The sequence below is a fragment of the Mustela erminea genome, chromosome 8 (assembly GCF_009829155.1).
Source record: "Mustela erminea isolate mMusErm1 chromosome 8, mMusErm1.Pri, whole genome shotgun sequence".
Taxonomy (NCBI): domain Eukaryota; kingdom Metazoa; phylum Chordata; class Mammalia; order Carnivora; family Mustelidae; genus Mustela; species Mustela erminea.
The window spans coordinates 16,781,700-16,802,679 of NC_045621.1; the positions used below are offsets into that span (position 1 = coordinate 16,781,700).

At 43.7% G+C, this 20,980-nt stretch overlaps 1 protein-coding gene across 3 annotated transcripts in view; it reads left to right on the forward strand.

Annotated features, from left to right (window-relative positions):
* Positions 1-20,980, forward strand: part of PARD3B (par-3 family cell polarity regulator beta) — a 1,046,926-nt gene that overhangs the window by 988,853 nt on the left and 37,093 nt on the right. For 2 of the 3 annotated variants that reach the window (XM_032354007.1, XM_032354008.1), the window contains one exon: positions 3,625-3,704. In XM_032354007.1, coding sequence (XP_032209898.1) covers positions 3,625-3,704 — 80 coding nt within the window. Of the gene's footprint in view, positions 1-3,624; positions 3,705-16,904; positions 17,396-20,980 lie in introns of those variants that run through there. The other variant, XM_032354009.1, reaches the window with a different exon arrangement.

A 20,980-nucleotide genomic window follows, 5' to 3' on the forward strand; every position in this document is an offset into this window, starting at 1 on the left:
GGTACCGCCACTTTGGAAGACAGCTCAGTAGTTTCATACTCTGAGCATACATCCCAGCAACCGCACTATTTGCTATTTCTGTAAGGGCATTGAAAATTATCTTCACACAAAAATCTGCAGACAATGTTCCTAGTAACTTTATTATTGTGGAAAGTTGGAAGCACCAAGATGTCTGTCAGTAGATGAATGGATTAAGTGGTAGAGCCAAACAATACAATATTATTCAGCACTGAAAAGAAATGAGTTATCAAGCACAAAAAGACACGGATGGAACTTAAATGCATATTATTAAGTGAAAGAAGATAATATATTTAAAAAAAAAAGGCTACAGACTCTAAGATTCCAACTATATGATATTCTGGAAAAGGCAAAACTATGGAAACAGTAAAAAGACCAGTGGTTACCATGGGTTTGGGGAGAGGGAGGAATGAGTCGGCAGAACACAGAGAATTTTTAGGGCAATGGAAAAATTCTGTATGGTGCTATAATATGGATACATGTCATACATTTGCTCCAGCCCAGTAGAATGTACATCCCCAAGAGTGAGTCCCAATGTAAACTCTGGACTTTGCATGCTGTGTCCATGTTAAGTTTATCAATTGTAACAAATGTTGCTCATGGTGGGGGTAGTGGGATAGGAACTCCGTGTACTTTCCTCTCAATTTTGCTGTGAACCTGGAAGTGCTCTAAAAAACCAAAGCTCATTAAGAAAAAAGTGCAATAATGGTTATAGCCATAATAATAGTGGTGGTGTTGCTATCACGAATACCCTTTTCCTCAATAGGTTCTGTTTCTTCCTTTAACCAAACACTTGACTTTCCCTGAAAACCAGTGCTTTTCTTTTTTAAATGCCTCCATATTGTTTCATTTTTGTTCTCTAGACTTAGAATGCCTTCTCCTGCTACTCCTACACCTTCTCCCCCCACCCCCGCAAAAATAACTTCTCCTCATTCATATTCAAGTTTTCGATGAAGCTTCAACACCCATATGAAGCTGTCTTCAACTCTGCCAGGTGGACTTTCGTATCTGTTTCTCCAGACTCCTACTGCCTGCTCTCTCATACTGACACTCCAGCAGTGATCTCATTGCACCGTAATTGTTTGCAGGCATGTCTCCTCCATATTCAACGGCATGAGGAAATCCTTCCTTCTTCATTCCTTGAAATATAGTGCCTAGCGTGGCACTGGGATACAGTAGCTGCTCAGTAATCACTAAGTCCATGATTGCATTGAAGATGTTGTCGTGTTAATAGAGAAGCATGATATATGCATGATATAAATATAATAATTAAATACCTACACGGTTGGTGAAGAAGAGAATAATTTTTGATATAGAAGCATGCCACCCATCTTTGGTCTGTGTTCTGCTACTTCCAGGAAGTTTTTCCTGACCCCTTCCAGTGTCACATCCTGAATGGCATGTGATCGTACGTTGTCCTACATCATTCTTTAATGATTTCATTCTTGATACTTGTTTTCCCAACAACACAAAAACTTCCTTAAGATAAGGTTCATCCTACATTTCATATAATCTCTTATGCTGGTAGCTTTTCAGAAAAAGAGGCACCTGGGTGCTGCCTCTGAGAGACACCCGAGCGTAGACAGCCATCCCTGGGCCAGGCCAGTTCTGGATAACAGTGTTGGAAGTATTAACTTGAAGTTTTGTGGCCACCAGAAAAGATAACTTGTAAATGTCTAGAGCCATAGTAGGCTCATAATGCCCGACAGTCACAATTAAATAGTCCTGGTATTCATGCTAATTCTTCCTCCATAACCAATAGGTTAAAAACAAAACAAACCTTAGATAGAAGTGGCCGAGGACAGTAACTGTATCCTTCCCTTCTCTTTCTACACCATTTCTGTATCCCCTATTTGTCTGATACCACCCTTGTCTCTGGTCTTTGTTAGAAAGGTCGGTGGTTTAAATCAGGGCATTTAACCTAATGCAGAGAATTCTCAGTCTTCCGGCAGCTGCTTCTAAGTCTGTGTGTGCAGTCTTCATCCTCACCTCGGTAATTCACTGGGCTGTTGCCTTCTCAGATAACTATGGCCATTCCTGTTCCGTGGATTCGTGAAATACAAAGAAGTTTTGCAGGACACACTCTGAAGAGCCTCCTCTAATGATTTCATACCTGGAATAGTCTTTCTTACTCTAAATGAACATGTATACTTGTTTTGCAACACCTCTCATAAGAGACCCTCCCCACGCACACCACCCAAGCTGGAATGATGGTTTCGTAGAGAGCTAGAACTTTTGGCGGGAAGAAAATAATTTGCAAGTTCAATGCTACCTAGAAAAATTTCCCCTACTGACTTGGCACCATTACTTCCTGTGCTTACTAGCAAACTCTCCCTTCCCCCCTCTAATGGTCCAGGTGTTCTGTTTACCCGTTCCGTGCCCATTCCGTGAGGGCTAGCCCAGCCTGAGAGCCAGCACATAAGGGATCCACAAACCACGTGTGTTGACATGAACAGGTGATGAATTGACAAGTCAACAAATACTTTTAAATACCTGGGTGCGTTCATCCTGTTTTGGATTGCTGTGATAGATGCAGAAGGACTATGTATAAAGTCTCGACATCCACAAAGCTAGCACACTTTAATCCTGGGGCCAGGCACTGCTCTTCCGTGTCTCAGAGGCTGATGGAGGAGACCGGAAGAGAGGTGAACAGAAGAAGTACAATGGAAGGGGAAAAAAATACTAAAGATCAACCCTAGATAGAAAAGAGGCAGTCTCTTCTCTGTGGTAGTTCCTAGGCGAGGGAACTAAGTGAAGTCTGGATGAGAGAGGGCTTCATGGAAGCTGTGGAGTAGACCATTGTCACCTGCCCTAGTTAGTAAAGAAAGGTTTCATGGAAAAGGTACTTTTAAAAGATATGGTCCTGGGGCGCCTGGGTGGCTCAGTAGGTTGGGCATCTGCCTTAGTTCAGGTTGTGATCCCGGAGTCTTGGGATCGTGCCCCGCATTGGACTCCCTGCTCGGGGAGTCTGTTTCTCCCTCTGCCCCTTCCCAATTTGTGCTCTCTCTCTCTCTCTCTAATAAGTAAAGTCTTTAAAAATAAAAATACAGCCCTTGTCACAGCCAAGTAGAGCCTAAAGAGATATGATGACTAAATGTAATAGGGAATCCTGGAACAGGAAAGGGATTGGGTTAAAATCCAAATCAACTGTGGGCTCTAGTTAACGGTAGTGTATCAATATTGATTCATTCATTTGAAGAAATATACCGTACTAATGTGAGATGTTAGCAGGAGGGAAACTGAGTTCTGGGAACTCCGCACTGTTTCTCAATTTTTCTGTAAGTCTCAAACTGTTGTAAAAACTAAAGCCAATGTAAAAAGAAAAAAAGGGAGGGGGTCTTACAGCCTACAGAAGCTCCCCAGCTTGGTGACAAGAAGGGGTCAGTTTGGCAATGACCCTTTTTGAAAGAAGCGACTGTTGTTCTATGCCATGTTTGTGGCTTGATCATCAGTTCCTGTAGCAATACTGAGATCATGTTTGCTTTTCCATGGTTGGTTTTTGGCAGGCAGCAGCAACATTTGGGCACTGATTATAATTTTGCAATGCATTGTCAGTAACCAGGGTGTATAATGGATCTTCATCTCTAATTACTTTTCTCTCCACAGGTGTCTGGAAAGGGTCCAGATGGGAATGCACACAACATCCGCTTTGAGGGGATGGAGAGACAGTACGCGTCCTTACCCAGGTAGATCACTCAGGGGTCTCCTATCACCAGCTTACCTACAAATAAAGTATTTAGAGAAATCTACATGAAATAGAAATCTGGCTTTGAGTTGGGGACTGTGTTATAATTTTCCTGACTGTCGTCTGTGACAACACCCGTGCCATCTTCACAACTGTGCTAATAATTGAAACACTTGTGGGTTATTTTTTAAGGGAAGAAAATAGTATATCATTGCAATTGAACATGTCAGCAAGAATATTGGATCCAGAATGGAAATCTTAAGCCATTGCTATAAAAATAGCATTGAACCTCCTGCACCACGCTGAGGAACAATAAAATAGTAAATCCTTGGTCCTAGCAGATACCTACAAGAAAGGGCAAGCCAACCTTAACCTTGGAGCTTCATGTGGGTGTTAAAAAGCAGGAGAGAAATGTGAACCTGGGAAGATGTTCTTTGCTTGATTTAGAATCTGTCGGATTCGCTAGGCAGTCAGCAAATATTGCTGAGAGGCGTAGACACAGTGAGGGGAGGAAATAATCGCGTGGGAAAAGTTCACTTGGTGATTCTGGCCTAACGCGATCCACTTCTGCTGTAACTAGACACCCCTGAAAATGAGATACAATTCTCAAAGGCCCATGCTCTTATCTCTGAGATGAAGAATAATTTTGGTCTGCTATCAGTAGCACATGACAAAGAGGAGAACTTTCCAAGATTACGTCTAGTGCAGCTACTATGGGAGTGAAACAGGGTGTGTGAGAAATGGTGAGTTCGGGGGTGAGGGGGTGGGGGACAAGCAAAGAAATGTTAATGCCAGCCAGAAAACTGAAATGTTACGGAATATCTCCTTTTAAAAAGAGGGGGGAGGATCCTAAATAGAGCTTTTTCATCGAAGTGGAATTGTTGAAGTGTTATCCCAGAGGGAGTTGCTGTGCTGAGTTTCACATTGGCTATAATTCTGTATGTGAATTTACAAAAATACCATCCTGGATATTGCAACAGGCATAGCCTAAGTGACCATCTGCTCTTATAAATAGTATGTTGATTTCCAAAAGTAATAAAATCTCAGATCTAGTGAAGAACCAATTGTTAACATTGACTGGGCAGGATACTCTGACTACAATGTTTTAAAAGCCTCTATACAACTCTATCTTATTTATCTCCCTGTTTTCTTTTTTTGTATGTTGTCTCATAGTCTTTTCTCATTCTTGATTTCTCTCCTCTCCTTATTTTTCTCTGGCCTCGTATTTTGTTTTCATTTAAAAAAAAAAATGGAAGTCATCTCCAAAATTTGCTTTAAATATAACATTTCTGGCTCTCAGTATTGAAGTGTATGGAAATTGTGGTTTAGGCAGATGGAAAGTAGTATGTTCTTATGAGAGGGGAGAAAAAAAGAAAAACTGGAAAGAGTTTAATGTCTTCCTGGCCAACTTGCACCAGACTGCGGAAATGGAATTTTTTTTTTTTTTTGGTACAAATCAAAAGCTCAGGAATAACATTGAGAACTCTATAAATTTCACTCATTCATTTCCCATATATCTATTAATCATCTACTCTGTATCAAGCCCTGAGAATCTGAAAACTGGAGACAGGGTACCAGTCCATCCTCAGGACCTTACTCTCTCTCTCGGACAGGCAGCAGCAAATCAATTTCTTATGACAGAGCAACAAATGTTTAGTTTAGTAATTATTAGCAGAAAGTCCTCTGAATTTCCAGCTCCTATTTATTTTTACTAATAAGCCCTGAAATGCTCAATCGTGGCTGACTCTCCACAAGTCTATTTTAGGATTAAACAGTGCAGAGGGAGTTTTCTGACAAAGGCAATAAATTTATGCTGTTTGTGGCTCCGGAGCTACTGTCACAACCATGAGTTGACAAAATCCTGCCAGCCCCGAGAATATAACTGTAGCTGGAAGAGAAGCATATCAGACCAAAAACAATGTTTGACCAACAGTGCAATCACGGTAGGAGTGATTAGCTGCAGGAAGAAACAGACCTTTGTGGCCACCTGGCAACCAGAGTTCTCCGTGATGGACCATCCGTGGGGCTCAGACAAATGCACAAGAGGTCTCTGGCACTAGTTTTCAAATGGAGGAGTTCCGCCTCAAGGTTTCATCTCAGCACCTCAAGGGGAGATGCAGAGCAACCTCACCAATGTGCCTCCCTCCATGGTGGGGGCTCCATGTTTACTCAACAAGATGCAGAATGCAGAGGCAGGGGACCCACCAGAGACCCAGCTCTGTGTGCCAGCGACATTTACCCTGGTTTTCTAGTTTCTCCCACCCTGGAGATCTTAACTGTTCCCTACACCGAATCACAGCAGCTCCGCGGGGCTCTCCCTTTGCCAGGAGAGGGAGGTGAGCGCATCTCAGTAGGCACGTCGTCCCCTCTTTGTCACAGAGGCAGGGAGCTCTATGATATTTATGGAGTTAAAATTTTAATTAAAAATAGGAATAATTCAGGGACGCCTGGGTGGCTCAATTGGCAACATGTCCAGCTCTTGATTTCAGCTCAGGTCATGATCTCAGAGTCCTGAGACGGAGACCCACGCCCGGCTCCATGCTCAGCGGGGAGTCTGCTTCTCTCCCTCTTCCTCTCCCTCTGCCCTTTCCCCTGCTCATGCTCTGTCTCTCTCTCTCTAAAATAAATAAAATAAACCTTAAAAAAAAAAAATAGGACAAGACATGAATAGACACTTCTCCAAAGAAGACATACAAATGAATAACAGACACATGAAAAACTGTTCATCATCATTAGCCATCAGGGAGATTCAAATCAAAACCACATTGAGATACCACCTTACACCAGCTAAAATGGCAAAAATTAACAAGATAGTAAACAACAAGTGTTGGAGAGGATGTAGAGAAAGGGGAACCCTCTTACACTGTTGGTGGGAAGGCAAGTTGGTGCAGCTACTTTGGAAAACAGTGTGAAGATTCCTTAAGAAATTAAAACTAGAGCTACCCTATGACCCTGCAATTGCACTACCAGGTATTTATCCCAAAGATACAGATGTAGTGAAAAGAAGGGCCATCTGTACCCCAATGTTCATAGCAGCAATGGCCACAGTCATCAAACTATGGAAAGAGCCAAGATGCCCTTCAACAGATAAGTGGATAAAGAAGATGTGGTCTATATATAAAATGGAGTATTATGCCTCCATCAGAAAGGATAAATACCCAACTTTTGTATCAAATGGATGGGACTGGAGGAGATTATGCTGAGTGAAATAAGTCAAGCAGAGAGAGTCAATTATATGGTTTCACTTATTTGTGGAGCATAAGGAATAACACGGAGGGCATTGGAAGTTGGAGAGAAGTGAGTTGGGGAAGATGAACCATGAGACACTGTGGACTCTGAGAAACAAACTGAAGGTTTCAGAGGGAAGGGGGTGGGGGGTTGGTGAGCCAGGTGGTGTATATTAAGGAGGGCACTAATTGCATGGAGCACTGGGTGTGGTGCATAAACAATGAATCTTAGAACACACACACAAAATAAAATCACACACACAAAAAAAAATTAAAAATAAATAAATAAAAATTTTTAAAATTAGGAAAATTCTATCTATGAGAAGTTGGTGGTCAGCCTTACAAGGGACTAAATGTGCTCCTGACTGATTTGGTTCCCATATGGTTTATGAAGAGCATCACAGTAGTTTTTAAGTTAACTCAGTGATGCTGATTTATATGCCCAATTTGGAACTGTTGACACACAGAGAGAAAAAGCACACCAGCCCCTCCCGCACCCCCTCCCGCAGGTAGGGAGGGAGCTAGTAGCCCCGGTCAAGGACACCCTGCTCTGCTTTCACGAGATTCAGCCATCTTTAGGTAGGCTCATGCGCCCTGCTGCCAGGCCAACACACACTTCCTGAAGCCCGAGCCCTAGCCCAGGAAAAAGACAGTTCTTAGCACTTGGTAGTTAGGATGTCACTTAAGGCTAAGGGCTAAGGCTGTTAAGTATTACTGTTAAGCAATGTTAAATCTTCTGCCTTGGAAGAGAAATGACTCTATTTCTTGTCTCCTGAGGGTGGTGTTTTTGGAAAGCAGAGAGTCGCCCTAATACAACCTCGCTAGCAAACACCAGGCTTTTACCAGGACGGATGTTTTACCATCCTGTCCAGCCCCCCACGTTCTCGGGTAGTAAACACAGTGAGATCAGCATTCCCCTCTTCTTGCCCGACGCAAATGATGACTCACTCTGAGTGAGTAGGGAAGCGGTTGTTTCCTAGGCTGCTCTAATGTGTGAACATCAGTGTAAGTATTTTTGCAAGCAGCTGCTTCTTCACTTCAGCCTTCCGGTCCCGCTCTGTTTTTACAGGCCTGCTTGCGGTCAGTCCCTCCAGCAGAGGAGAACGTGCTCCTCGCCAGTCCCAAGCCGCCATTGTTCCCACCTGGCCCATCCCTGGCCCCAGGGGACCCCATTATCCTTTCTCCACAGATGGCTCGGTGCATCTGCACGTGATCTTACTCTCCCGGGCTTGCAATCAAGTGTGGAGTCCCAAGGAGTGAGCAAAAACATCTCTTCTGTGGTCCTATACATGTGGGCGGTGAAAGGTTGCTGGAAAAACTCATAAAAATGCCTTCCTTGGTTACACGGCAGAATGAACATTATGCAGCCTCAGCTGGGCCCCCACGGCCGTCCAGAATTCCTCTCAGTCGTGCTGTCGACTCCCTGGACTATCCCACAGTGGCCATTCCCACCCTGTTCTACGCCCATTAAATTCTGTGAGGATGACCAAATCCTCCAAGCCCAGTCTCTAGAGATGACCTCACTTCCTCTCCTTTATGACCTTGAGACGCTCAACATGAGCTCCTCTACTTCTGTTCCCCGCAGTTCAGACTCACTGTCCTCACTGACCACACTTCCTGAGGAGAGGTCACAAGGGCATGGACTTGGAGTCAGGCCCTAATTAGAGCCCAGCTCTGTCACCCATCACCTGTGTGTCCTTGCATGAGGGGTCTGACTGCCAGTCTCAATTTGTTTATCTGCAAGTGAGGATGGGCTTACGGTCTCTGTGTGGTGGTGGTGTGAGTAGTAGGTACAAACATAAGCAAAACCCTTAGTGAAGAGCCTGCCTGACATATTTTAGGGAATTTTTTTCCCCACAGTGTTAGGTCTTTTTAATTTTATCTCTGGGAAAGGCCTGTTTCTTGAGTGAGTCAAATCCATACATCAGAGCTCATTCCTGCTGGCTTCTCGGGGATCCTGGGCCACCAACTAGTCCTCTGGCGGATGCATCTTAGAGTCCCTTGGCAGTTGCTTTCCCTACCCACCGCCTCCTCTGTAAATGCATAGTTCAGATGCACAGTTCTTTGAGAGCTCACAGCGTGGACAAGGGCAGAGACAACACCTGCGTGGCAATACACTGGGGCTGTAACTGAGACTAAAGCATCAGCCAACTCTGGAGAAGGACTCAGGATCAGCCAACTCTAGGGAAAGACCCAGGATCAGCCAACTCTGAGGAAAGACCCAGGGTCCAAATGGTCAAGGGCAAGAGGACATAGCGAACCAATATGATCTGAGTAACACGCTGGACTAATGGACATCCTGGGAGACAGTAATTCTTGTGGATAGGGAGTTTCATACAAGGCTCAGACGGCAGGACGACCCCATGCACTTGACTCCCATCCATCAGAGAAAACAAAGACCTCCCCTCCACCCTCCTCCTTCCTCTAGGCCCCACATTTCTGCCTTAAGAAGAGTGGCTCATCAATATGGGCTGTATTTCCACACCACCCACTGGGACAGTGGCCTCTTGCACTGGGCTGCTGACACGGACACTTCTAGCTGATTCTGTCTCTAGCTCCCCTCATCCCCGACCCCCGCCCCCACCAAATGTAGATTCTCTCTGAGCCGCTGCCTTCATTCCTACAGATTTAGTTCTCACCAGCCCGATGCTAATTTCAAATGAGCCTGGCTAACCTTCCTACCTCACCCTTCAAGACCCCAGCTCCTTGACCACTCCATTCTTCTACCTCCAAGATAGTTCAAAATTCCCATGCCCAAACCCAAGACCTCAATATCATGTTTCTTTAGCTCTTCTTACTTTGAAATCTCATGACATTTGTTTGGCACCTTTCTAGTGCCACCGACCACTCCCTGGATTAGATTACGAAGATTCTCCACCCCTTTCCACCGCTTTGGATTATAAATTCTTCAAAATAAGGGATATTGCTTTATATCCACTGCCAGGACCTAACCCATGACCCTGTATATGACAGATTTTTAATACATTGATGTACAGATGAAAATAGATTTGTTTGTATGTAAGTAAGTGATGGGAAAGAGTGTCTTCAGAGTTTTCTTGACCATTTGTTTCAGGACGCCATTTTCTAATACAACACTAACTTTTCGTGAGACTGTCTCTTTTCCCCGGAATCTGTAGAAGTCCAGACTTCTAAACATAGTAAATGACCATATACTATGTGCCAGGCTCTGTTCTAAATGCTTTATCTATACTGACTTATATATTATATATTACATAATATTCACAGCAACCCTGTGATGCAGAGCAACCCTATTATTATCCCCATTTCATAGGCAAGAGCATAAGTACAGTCGCCCAAGTTCAAAAGCTAGAAATGGCAGAGGCGGGATTTGAACCCAAGCAGTCTGGCTTCAGGTTTGCACATTTCACTTCCAGAACTAAGGTTATCCAGCTCAGAGTCAGAACCAAAGTCTGTGGGGGTGCTTGGCTGACTCCGTCAGTAGAACATGCAACTCTTGACCTTTGGGTTATAAGTTCAAATTCCACATTGGGTATAGAGATTACTTAAAAAGAAAATCTTAAAAAAAGAAAGAGAGAGAGAGAGAATATTCTTGCTCTGGAGAATTACATACTGACTGATGCATTTAAAGTTTACAAAGGAAAAAAAAAAAAGGAACCATAGGGTCATTCTCACACTCCCTTGTATCATTTGCTCATTTTCTTGTCTTTCTCCCTCAACTGTAAGTACCTTTGAGGACAGGGACTATGTCTTATTCATCTTTGTATATGACACAGAACATTATTAATATACAGGTTAGGTAATGCCTTTCAACCATCTCTGTAATGCTGTCATAAAATCAATTCTTTTCCCATCCCCTTGGGTCCTTCCCTTGAAATATGAACAATTTAATGGGTAATTGCTAGATGAACATTAAGCAATATACTTTGTCTACCAAAAAGAGAATCCTGTTTTGTTAGAACCCTCCCGAGAGTTGAAAAGGCAGTATCTGCAAATTGGTACTTTGGTTCTTTAAGATTAAGAATAATGTCTACGCAGAAGGAAAAAAAAAAATGACGAGACAGTTTTGGGTAGAAAGCTGCATGAACATTCCCAAAGAGGGAGAGACTTCCTTTCCCGAGATTGATGCGGGACAGAGGCCTGCTCCGGCTGTCCTTGGCTCCCAGTCCTGACGTTGCTTTAACCCGTATTACATAAATTACTGGAGGGGAAAGAAAAATGTGTCTCCGTTTGTCTCCAGCAGCTTTAACTTGGCTGTGTAATGAGAAGCAACATACTAGAACTGATTTCGGGTAGAAAGAGCAACTTCAGAAGGAGCAAACAGCTTATGCTTGCTTCCCAGGAACCCAAAATAAACTTGCTTCCTAAGTGTGTTCCCAGTGTTTTCGTGTTGCGCAGGATTGTGTTCAGATCAGAAGAACATGCCATAAGAACATACTTCCGCTTTAACATTTCAGTTGGTTCATTTTGTCGGTTTCAGCTTTCTTGTCTGCATATGCTTTTGCCCACCCAGGAGGACTCAATCACAAGCATGTAGCTAATTTCGAAGCTTGCGACGTGCACTCTGCCTACTCTGTCGTGTTGTCCCTGACAGCCTTTAGCTGGGCGTCCTCTGTGCCTGCGACTGTCATCTACCTGGCTGCTTGAATACCTCCTCCCTCCCTCATTGCTCTGGTTCTCTTCGAGTGAGCTTCTGCTCTGCTCGCAGCTACTCAATTTTCCTTTGCCAGCCTTGCATTGTTTTATAGCACTTGCCAAGCAGATGGCCGTGACATTCGAGCTCTGCAAAGATTTCTACCAAGGCCGTGGGACTGGTCTCTTCTGCGGCTAAGCTGGGGATTGAGCGAGTGCAGTGAAAATGTGAGCAATCGGCACATTAGGGGCGTGCGTGTGAGCATGTGTCCGGCGTGGCTGGGGCTTCAGCCATCTGGGCCCTGTGGAGGTGGACAGAGCGTCCACGTCGCCTACTTAAGTCCTTTACTCTGCCACAAATTCAGTTTGTCAAGTAAGAGGCTTCGTGAGCATATACGCACTGCCCGTGGTAGACACGGCAGCAGTCAGATATCCAGTCCGTGTCTGAGGCCATTCCGGCGAATCCTTCTCCTCAAGGCACTGGACAAGGGCCTGCGGCACATCATCTAGATATGGCTACTCATGGCCTGTCTTTCTGCTACCTTCCTGGTGGCACCACTTTATCTGAACTGCCTATCTGTGCGTGAAGGACCACCTTTCAGTGCTCAGGTATGCGATCGCTGCCCTGACTTTGGAGGGGAGCTATGATGAGCTGAGGAACCTGTCTAGATCATATCTCCTGCACCTGCATATGACAGAACGGAATGGCTTTTGAAAATCAGGGAAGCCCTGTTACCCCACCAGTCTAAACGTCCCCTCTCCTCTGGCTCCTGGCGCTGCAAATCTAGTCTCTGCTTCTCCTGCTGTGTGGAGTCAGCTGCCTGTTTGGTTCCTCTGACCCCACCTCACTCCATGCACAGGACAGAATGACGAATTAGTGGCGATTTAATTCTTTGTGAGATGAAGATATCGCCACTGTCAACTCAAACTTCCTGAAAAATGCAAAAAGCCCTGGCATGGAAGACGGCCTCAGGATTTCGAACAGCGGAGTTCAGGGGGTTAATGCTACTGCCGTACCATTTTTATGTCACTTAGTTCCTCCGATAAAAGTCCATTTTAATCAAACTTTTCATCATGTCCTCATGGCCAATATATCCTTGATGCCAGTTAGAATATTTAATATTAATTATTCAGGGAAAGCCTCCATTATGAGTTTAGTTAGACGATTAGTGATTTAAAACCTGTTAAGGCCCATTACAGTATTGATGTCCCCAAAATAGTTTTCACAGAATCTTGATGGACCACATATATTAAATTCCACTGATCTTAATTTTCCCTCATTGTCCCTAGAAAATTCTGAACTATGACACGTCTATTCGTTCAATACCACTTTTAGACGAGGAGGGTATGCCTGCGATTTCTACAGCGCCAAATCTGATCTTACCTTGAACTTGAAACCTGTAAAGCCTGGTAAACGGACGTCCGTGTTTCCCTCCTACACCTGTTCGAGTTTTAGCATTTATTTCCCGCTTTTCCTGCCAAAAGAAAAGGGTCCTTTTGCGTCTGGGCAGTTCCTCTGTGGAGCGCGTTGCTCTGTCTGTAATTTCTCATATTCTCTGGTTATTCTGGATGTTTTCCTCTTGTATTGTCGTCACTCCACCATCTGCCAGAAGCTCATGGCCCTGGATGACTGTGGTGAGTTTCCTGACCTGCCGTAGGGCTTTGTGTGATGCTCTCACTCTGCACCTGCCTCCCTCTGTCGTTTGCAGCTCTCCGGCCATTTGCTGCTGTCCCCTGGTCCAAGTTCCCGAGTTCGTCCCTGTGTCAACCTACCATGGGCAGAGACACTCTGACTAAACCAAGTGTATGAATTCGTGACCATACCTGGTTCGAATGTGTGCGTGAGGGCCGTGTTTTATGGTTCTTTACAATGACATCACCTCACTCAGCTGTGCAGCCACGCTGGATAAAAAGTGAGCGCCTCCCAAAGGCGTGGACGCATGATGTCTTCAGCAGGCATACGTAAGAGCAAAGTCCCTAGGTTTAGTTTTCACTTTCATTCACCAACATCTGCCTGCAGATGGTATCAAAGATGCCATATTTATGCCTAAGCTAGCCAACTGTATTTGAAAAGGCAACAAAACCAAGAACAATGAAGGCAAAGGCAGAAGGGTCATGATGTAAACGTGTGCAACACCTACCACGCGCCATGTACTTTCTGGGGGTTGTCTCACTTTCTCTCTCCAGCCAGCCAGGTAGGAGTCATTAGGATGCTCATGTTTGGAAAAGGAAACAAATCTGTCCTTCAAGTGGCAAGATCAGAATCAGAATTCAAACTCAGTTCTTCCTGGTTTTCAAGATCTTTTTTCTTTCACTTTACCTGCCCGCTAACACTGACAAGTTAGGGAGGGGGTGGAATTCAGCAGGTTTTTCTCCAGTAACCTGAGTTCATGGGAAGGAAGATATCTGGGGCCATATTAGAAATACAGTCATTGTTTCTTAGGGCTCCGAAGAACATGGGAAATGTTGAAACCTGCAGGTAGTGACAAAGTAATAAAACACAATAAGACAGATAATAGGGAATTTATGAGAAAAAAGAAAATTGCTTTCGAAGCATATCATTTTTCGCCTTCTATCACTGTTTTCCCTGAGTTAAAACAAGATAGCACATTTTCCTTACAGCAATTATTCTGTTCCTATCAGGAGCATAAATAAGGTGGAAATGGCTCCACCTAGGGCTGCACGGGCACAGCGGCTGTGTACCCCAAGTGCATGGGCCAGGTTCCCAGCCCCCAGACCACTCTCAGCACTGCCCTTCCACAGAAGCACTTGTAATGGGGCATCGGGGAGGAACCAACACTCACTAAGGATTTATTGTGAGCTAAGAACTCTGGTGGGTACTTCAAATCCAACCTCATTTATTTCCAGCAACAATCCTGAAACAAATATTATTATGCCGATTGACAGATGAAGAAACCGAGGCTCGAGACCCAAAGTGATGGGGTCAGGGTTGCTCATAGAACAAATGGCAGGCTTTGGATTTGGTCTAGTTCCTTCTACCTCTGAAACCTCTAGAATCTTTACAAATCAAGGTGTCTTGTGCTAGAGAGCAGCATTCAATGACCGCCCTTTCCTGAGGCAGCCCTCACCGTGCTGACCCCATCCTAAATCACTGCAGTCTGGAACTCTAAGACATGAAAATGAACAAAGCCCTAACAGGCATTCAAAATCACCAAGAACGGCAACCACGAACTACAGAGCTCCCCTTAGCATATATAAACACCCACCTCCTTCCAGCTGAAACATCTTTTGAACAGCACTCTTTGTTAAAGACAAGCTCTCTGTTACGCACGTGTTTAAAAAATATACCAATTGGTTCCACTTGAGCAATTTTCGTAGCCAGGAAAGAATTGTTGCTTCCTTCGAAGTATGGGCCTGGCCGCTCCCTGGGGGACATGGCTGTGATGCAAATGCCAGATAACTGGGGAGGAATAGCAGCAGTTGACGGCGTTGCTTCAAGTCCAGAGAAGAGAGCTTTGGCCGTCAGTTACCACGGAGGTGCCACATGAGCCCATCTGTGCCCTGGATTTCATGTGACACAGGCCCGCTAACCTCAGTCCCTGTGCCAGGAAACACCTTGGTCCAGCTCCATTATTTCTAGCAAAGGCAAACATTTGCAATACAAATGTGGGAAGGGTTGGTACAGAAAGAGCAGCATCCAGAATGTGTTCTTGCTTTGATTCCAAGTCTTCAATTAAGCCTAGATGGAAGTGGTTCGGGCTGGTCCCTATAGAGGATCGCCCCACTCAACGATCAGCAAAACTGACCCTTGTGGTTGAACAAGGAATGACATGTTAAGTAGGTAGGAACCTGGCAATTTCTCCCTGGCTCCTCTCCACCAACAAGACACTCTGGGGCATGAGAAGTCACCTTTAAACTTGGCCATTGCTTGAAAGTGAAGACAGGGTGGTGACTGCTCAGATAAGGTTTCTGCCCACTAATTGCTTGCATGTAGCCAAGGCAAATGCACACCCATTTCCAGAAATGATAGTGTCTGACAGCCTGGGTTTTACAAGGTACCGGAAAGAGCTGTAATTGTTGTGGGAGACGTTTAAGATGGAAAATAAGCACATTGAAGTATTTTAAGGAGTTTGCCACAATGATGTTTTTCTTCTGGAAATGGTCCTATAAAATCAGGATCAGGGTTTGTGCTTGCTTGATCACTTTCCACTGACATGTCGGTGCCTTTGACAATTTATGCTGAATGGTCTAGACTGTGTGACACCCTCTTACAGTCTTTTTCCCTAATATCCAGAATCAAGTCCATATAGAAGCCAGAGTTGCTAGCCCATATTCTATGCGTAATGTCCAGATGTGCCGCATGTGGTATGGCCAAGATAATGGGAGGACTGCTTTCTGTGGACTGGTTATAAGCAAGTCACTTTTACCATGGTACCACCCTTAGACAAGACCCCCTTGTCATCAGCTTGAATTCCATAGTTTGTCCTTTTTCTGGTCACTTCCTTCATATCTGATTTTTTAAAAACCTTTTAGTCCTGAATTGTTCAGCGCTATCTGTGCAATTTTATTAGCCTAAACAGATGCGCTTAAAAAGTCATCTAGGCTTGCTTATTCCTTCATTCAACACCTATTTGCTGACTAATATATTCTGTAGGCCTTGAAGCTACAATAAGAAAGCCCACAAGACACACTCCCTTGACTAGGAAGCTTGTAATCGAGTGGAAAGATAACAATCGTACAATCACAAAGAAAACATAAAATTTCAACTCGGGCCCTTATGAAAAACAAGAGATACGTGAGTCCAGAAAATATGGGAAATTGGACTGAATCAAGGGAGGGAGTGACACCTGAGCTGTGACCTGAAGGAGGTTAGAGAGAAGACGTAAGGAACATTCCAAGCAGGGAAATCAACCTGCGCAAAGGCTTTGTGCTAGAAGACAGCACAGTGAACCAAGAGACTGAAAAAAGGCTGGGATGGAGACTTCAAGAGCAGCAGAAGCAGGGAGAAGTCAGACCAGGAGGGGTTCAGCATGTTTATAATCATCCAAACCCTCATTAGAAGCCATTTATGGGTTTTAAGCAGGAGGAAGGCATAGATTGGTGTTTTAAGCAATTTTGTTTTTTATCTTTTAATTTTTAGCTACAGGGTGAAGAATACACTGGAGGGAGGGAGGGTGCAAACCAGTTCAAAGGATACTGCTGCAGCTCGGGCGGGAGAGGGGGGCCATGCAAGGGTGGTGGTGATGACAGCAGAGAGGGGAGGAGACGGCGGGAAGAACTGACAGAACGTTCTGATGGATTGCATGTGGAGGTGTTGGGGGTAAGTAAAGCCAGGTGTCAAGAACAAATCCCCACACAACAGCATGGGTGGTGGTACCATTCCCCAAGAGAGGAAGTGCTAGGAGAGGACCAGGTCTCTGGGGGGAGGAAGGGGAAAGATCGTGAGTGTGAGTTGAGATACGCTAGACTTGAAATGCCTTTGAGACTTCCGGAAGGAGATCTTGAGATGCACGGCAGAGACAGCTCAAGGAGGAAGGGAAGTGCTGTGGCTAATGCAGGGTGTTAGACCAACGTGTACTCTTGAACACAGAAAACCCCAGGGCGTATCAAGGGTGATGATGTCACAAACCTCAGTCTCCTACTCAGAAAGTACAAAAAGAGCGAGGAGGACAGTGTAAATTGCATAGACCTGGCTTCCTGTCCGTGACTGTGAGTTGTCTTCCCTGCCTATATGGACAGCAAAGGCTTAAATCTGTCCCTGTCTATGTTGTTTCACTCTGGAAATTATATTTTTCTCAAGTAGTAAGCACTGGTGACTTAATGCCATCTGGCATTCTGTGACTAAGCATAGCTCTGACCCCGTAAAGTGTAAGCATGAAGATAATAAGAAACAGCGGAAATCACTTTGGTGACTGCGCTGTCCTTAAAAGACAGAATATTCTTGTTCTTCAGGAATATGTCCTGAAATATTTAGGGGTAAAAAGGCACAAGTCTCCAATTTACTCTTAAATGGTTCCAGAAATATGTGTATGTGTATATAATAATATGTATATGTGCATGTTTATAAATATGGAGAGAAAGAGGGTGCGTGGAGGTGAAGGAGCAGACCGGAAGAAAAGAGAACGAATGAAAAAGTAAATGGGGCACAGGTGAAGATGTCGTAAATCCGGAGAAAGGCTACAGGGCGTCCCTTTTCCTATTGCTGCAGCAGCAAGAACAATACCAAGGAACGGTGGAAGTTCCTGTAATGTTCTAATGCCAACTCAGAAGTAACCAATGTCCTCATTCTAAAGTCTGAGGCTGGGTTTGCCCCAGAAGCAGACCCTGGGACAGATACTTGAGAGCAAGTGATTTCATTTGGGAAGCAATCCCAGGAAGTATTGGAAGGAAAGTGAGGAAGAACAGGGAAGGAAGCCAGTCTATACCGCATTCGCGTGCAGGTTACCACCACGGGCAATGGGGATCAGTTCTGCTAGGGCCCTCTGGAAGTCGTAGGGAACACATTCACACCTTGTGCCACCCCGGAGCAAGAATGTTGCAGAATTTATCTTGCAAATCCTATTTGTCCTTGGCTAAGGATTGCTCCTGAAGGAGCCAGCTCCCCAGCACTTATGCCTATCTAGAGCCCTGGTACCAGGAAGCCTCAAGCCAAGAAGCACAGACATGCGGAGTGAGTCCTGTAGTGGACCGGAAGTGGCGCTGCTACAGCGAGGGAGCCAGAAGTCCCGGGGTCAAAGTGGATCAGTTCTGACGTCCTTACACAGGAGCAAAAGAGATGGTTATTAAGTAGCTCCAGACAGTCTTGATGCATTCATTTTATTTTTGAAGGAGGTGTTGTACAAATTGGTCATGTCTTCTATGGAACATGATTACTAATGATAGCATTGACAGGGCTGCCCCAGAGAGGAACCTCAGAAGAATGTATTTCCGGTCTCTCTGTTTCACTCAAACATACAGTTTATCAAAATGATGGAAAGTCTTTGATGAGTTCATTTTCTGTTAAGTCAATGTTCAGAACCTCGCTGAAATATGGCAGCACCTCTGAGAATGCCAGAACAGGAAATCCTCAGGAAAACGGCAGTTGGGTACTTAGGAGCCTAACTCAAGGATGCCCATTAATGTACGATGCCAGTTTGAGGGTCTGCAGTGACTTGACTTACAATCATGGCTGGAAACACATAGCTGGTCAGGTTTGCATGGATTTCAACAGGCCACCTTTGCTCCAGTTAAGAATAGCAAGAACTTGGCCAAATACAAGGACCAGTCGTAGAGCTCTAGTCATACCACGCCCATGGTCCCACCTTAGCATGAGGCTTTCTGTGGATATCAGCATTGTATCCAGGAGGCCTATGCAACTGGATCGATCACATCCCATCAATTAAGGTGCTTAAGTTCATCTTCCTGAGAACAAAATGTATAGGTTATAAATCAAGATATCCTATAAATAGGATAAACTCCTAACATGTAATTATTAGATCAAAGAGTGAATATTTTTAAAGTTCTTGGTATATATTGCCAGACTCACCTCCAAAAAGGTTATCCCAACTTACACCTCACCAGCACTGAATATAAAATACTTGAACTTGTGTCAGTGTGATCGATTAAGAACTGCCAGTTGTGATCACAAACTGTTTTAATTTGTAAGTCCTTTAAATGTGATGAAGTTGAGTGTTTCTCACATGTTTATTAGGAATTGGTACTTTTTTTCTGTCTATGGGAACTCATCTGCTTTCGTATCATTTCTGTCCAGGTGTTTAATGCTTCTTGATTTACTAGAGCTCTTCCTATATTAAGGATATTAACACTTCGTCATATGCTAATATTATTTTAATTTAACTTTAACTTGTGATAAATAAGTTAACACTTCGTCATATGTTAAAATTATTTTAATTTAACTTTAACTTGTGGTAAATAGGAGTTTACAATTTTCATAAGCTAAGTCTTCAAACTTTGGCTTATTATTTATTCTTTGCTTTTACATATAAAAAGTTGTCTTCCACAGGAGACCAGATAAATATTTGCTTATTTTTCTTCTATCTATGATTTAATTTATTTCTTAATCATTTAATTAACTTAAATAATTAATTATTTAATATAATTTATATATCATTTTATAATTATAATTATATATAATGTAATTTAAATAATTATTTAATTAATCAATTTAAATAAGTAATTATTTAATATAATATAATTTATATATTATTATATATAATATAATATAAGTTAAATAATTGATTATCTAATTAATTAATGCAGGAATACTTTGAACACACATGTCACCCTTAGCAGTGATGGGCTTTTAAAACATAGTTTCAAGCAGTATCAACTGTGATATGGTTGCAATCATAAAAAATGCATGGTGGTCAAATACCCGCATTCACTGGCTTGGTACAGATACTGTAGGAGATTATCTGTGCAGTTTATTGACACGCATCAACCAGGCATTTTTTTCCCTTGCTCTCCCTGCTGTTGAGTATCCTGTCAGAATATATCAGGTCTTCCGTGTCCTGGGAGTAGTCAGGATCACGCAGATGGGCTTCTTTCTTAAGGTGGCACTTCCTTTTGCAAAATATGTGCTCTTCCCTTTGCTCCTCTGCCAGCCAAGGTGACCCTCTGTGGCATGAACATGGTGTGACGGTTGGGCTGACACACACACCCTGCATCCCTTAGAACACGCGTGCCTGTGTTCCTCAGATCTGCTTGATAAGAACTCCAGGTGTGCTCCCCAGAGACACTATTTATATCATTGGAAGTTGCCGTTTGAATTTCTGTGAGAATGATGCAGATCTACTGGCAAGAGACTTGGGTTGAGATAGCACGTGTATCACTTTGGCGAAACCCAAAGGAACCGTGAGAAGGGTCTTGATCTGGCATATTTAAATTGTCCACTGGTTGGTTTCAAGGGACACTCAAACTCCGTGAAATGATGTGCCAATTTTTTAGTGAATAATATTCGTTGCATATTTCTGAGGCAAGTGTTGAACGAGCAAAGTTTTACGACTCCATAAGTTTAAAACTTAGAGAATGCAAGGGATTTGCTGTAAACTCTTCTTAAAATGGTCATTCTTAAAAATCCTACCCCCACAGTTTCAATGTGGCCAACATTTTTCTTTCAATAAAATAATAATGTCTTCATAGAGAATATTTCATTTGTAAAATTCATGAGAAAAAATGCTCAAACCGTAGCTTACTGCGTTGAAGGGTGTCTTCAATATTGGAGTGAAGGTAATAGTTCTAGCAAGAAAACTTATTTTGGTCTCCTTTTAGCCCCCCACAGCATAATGTACATATACATTTCTATTTTAAACCCTGCCTTTTGTGTGCTTTTAGAAAGAACAAAACCTTCCCAGCATATAAATCCCAGAAAACGGGATGGGCGGCTTTCAACTCTTTACTGGGAGCCCCTATCTCCCTCCTCGCCATCACACCCCCAGCAACATGGAGCACAAGCCCAGCTTACGTTTCAGAGGTTACA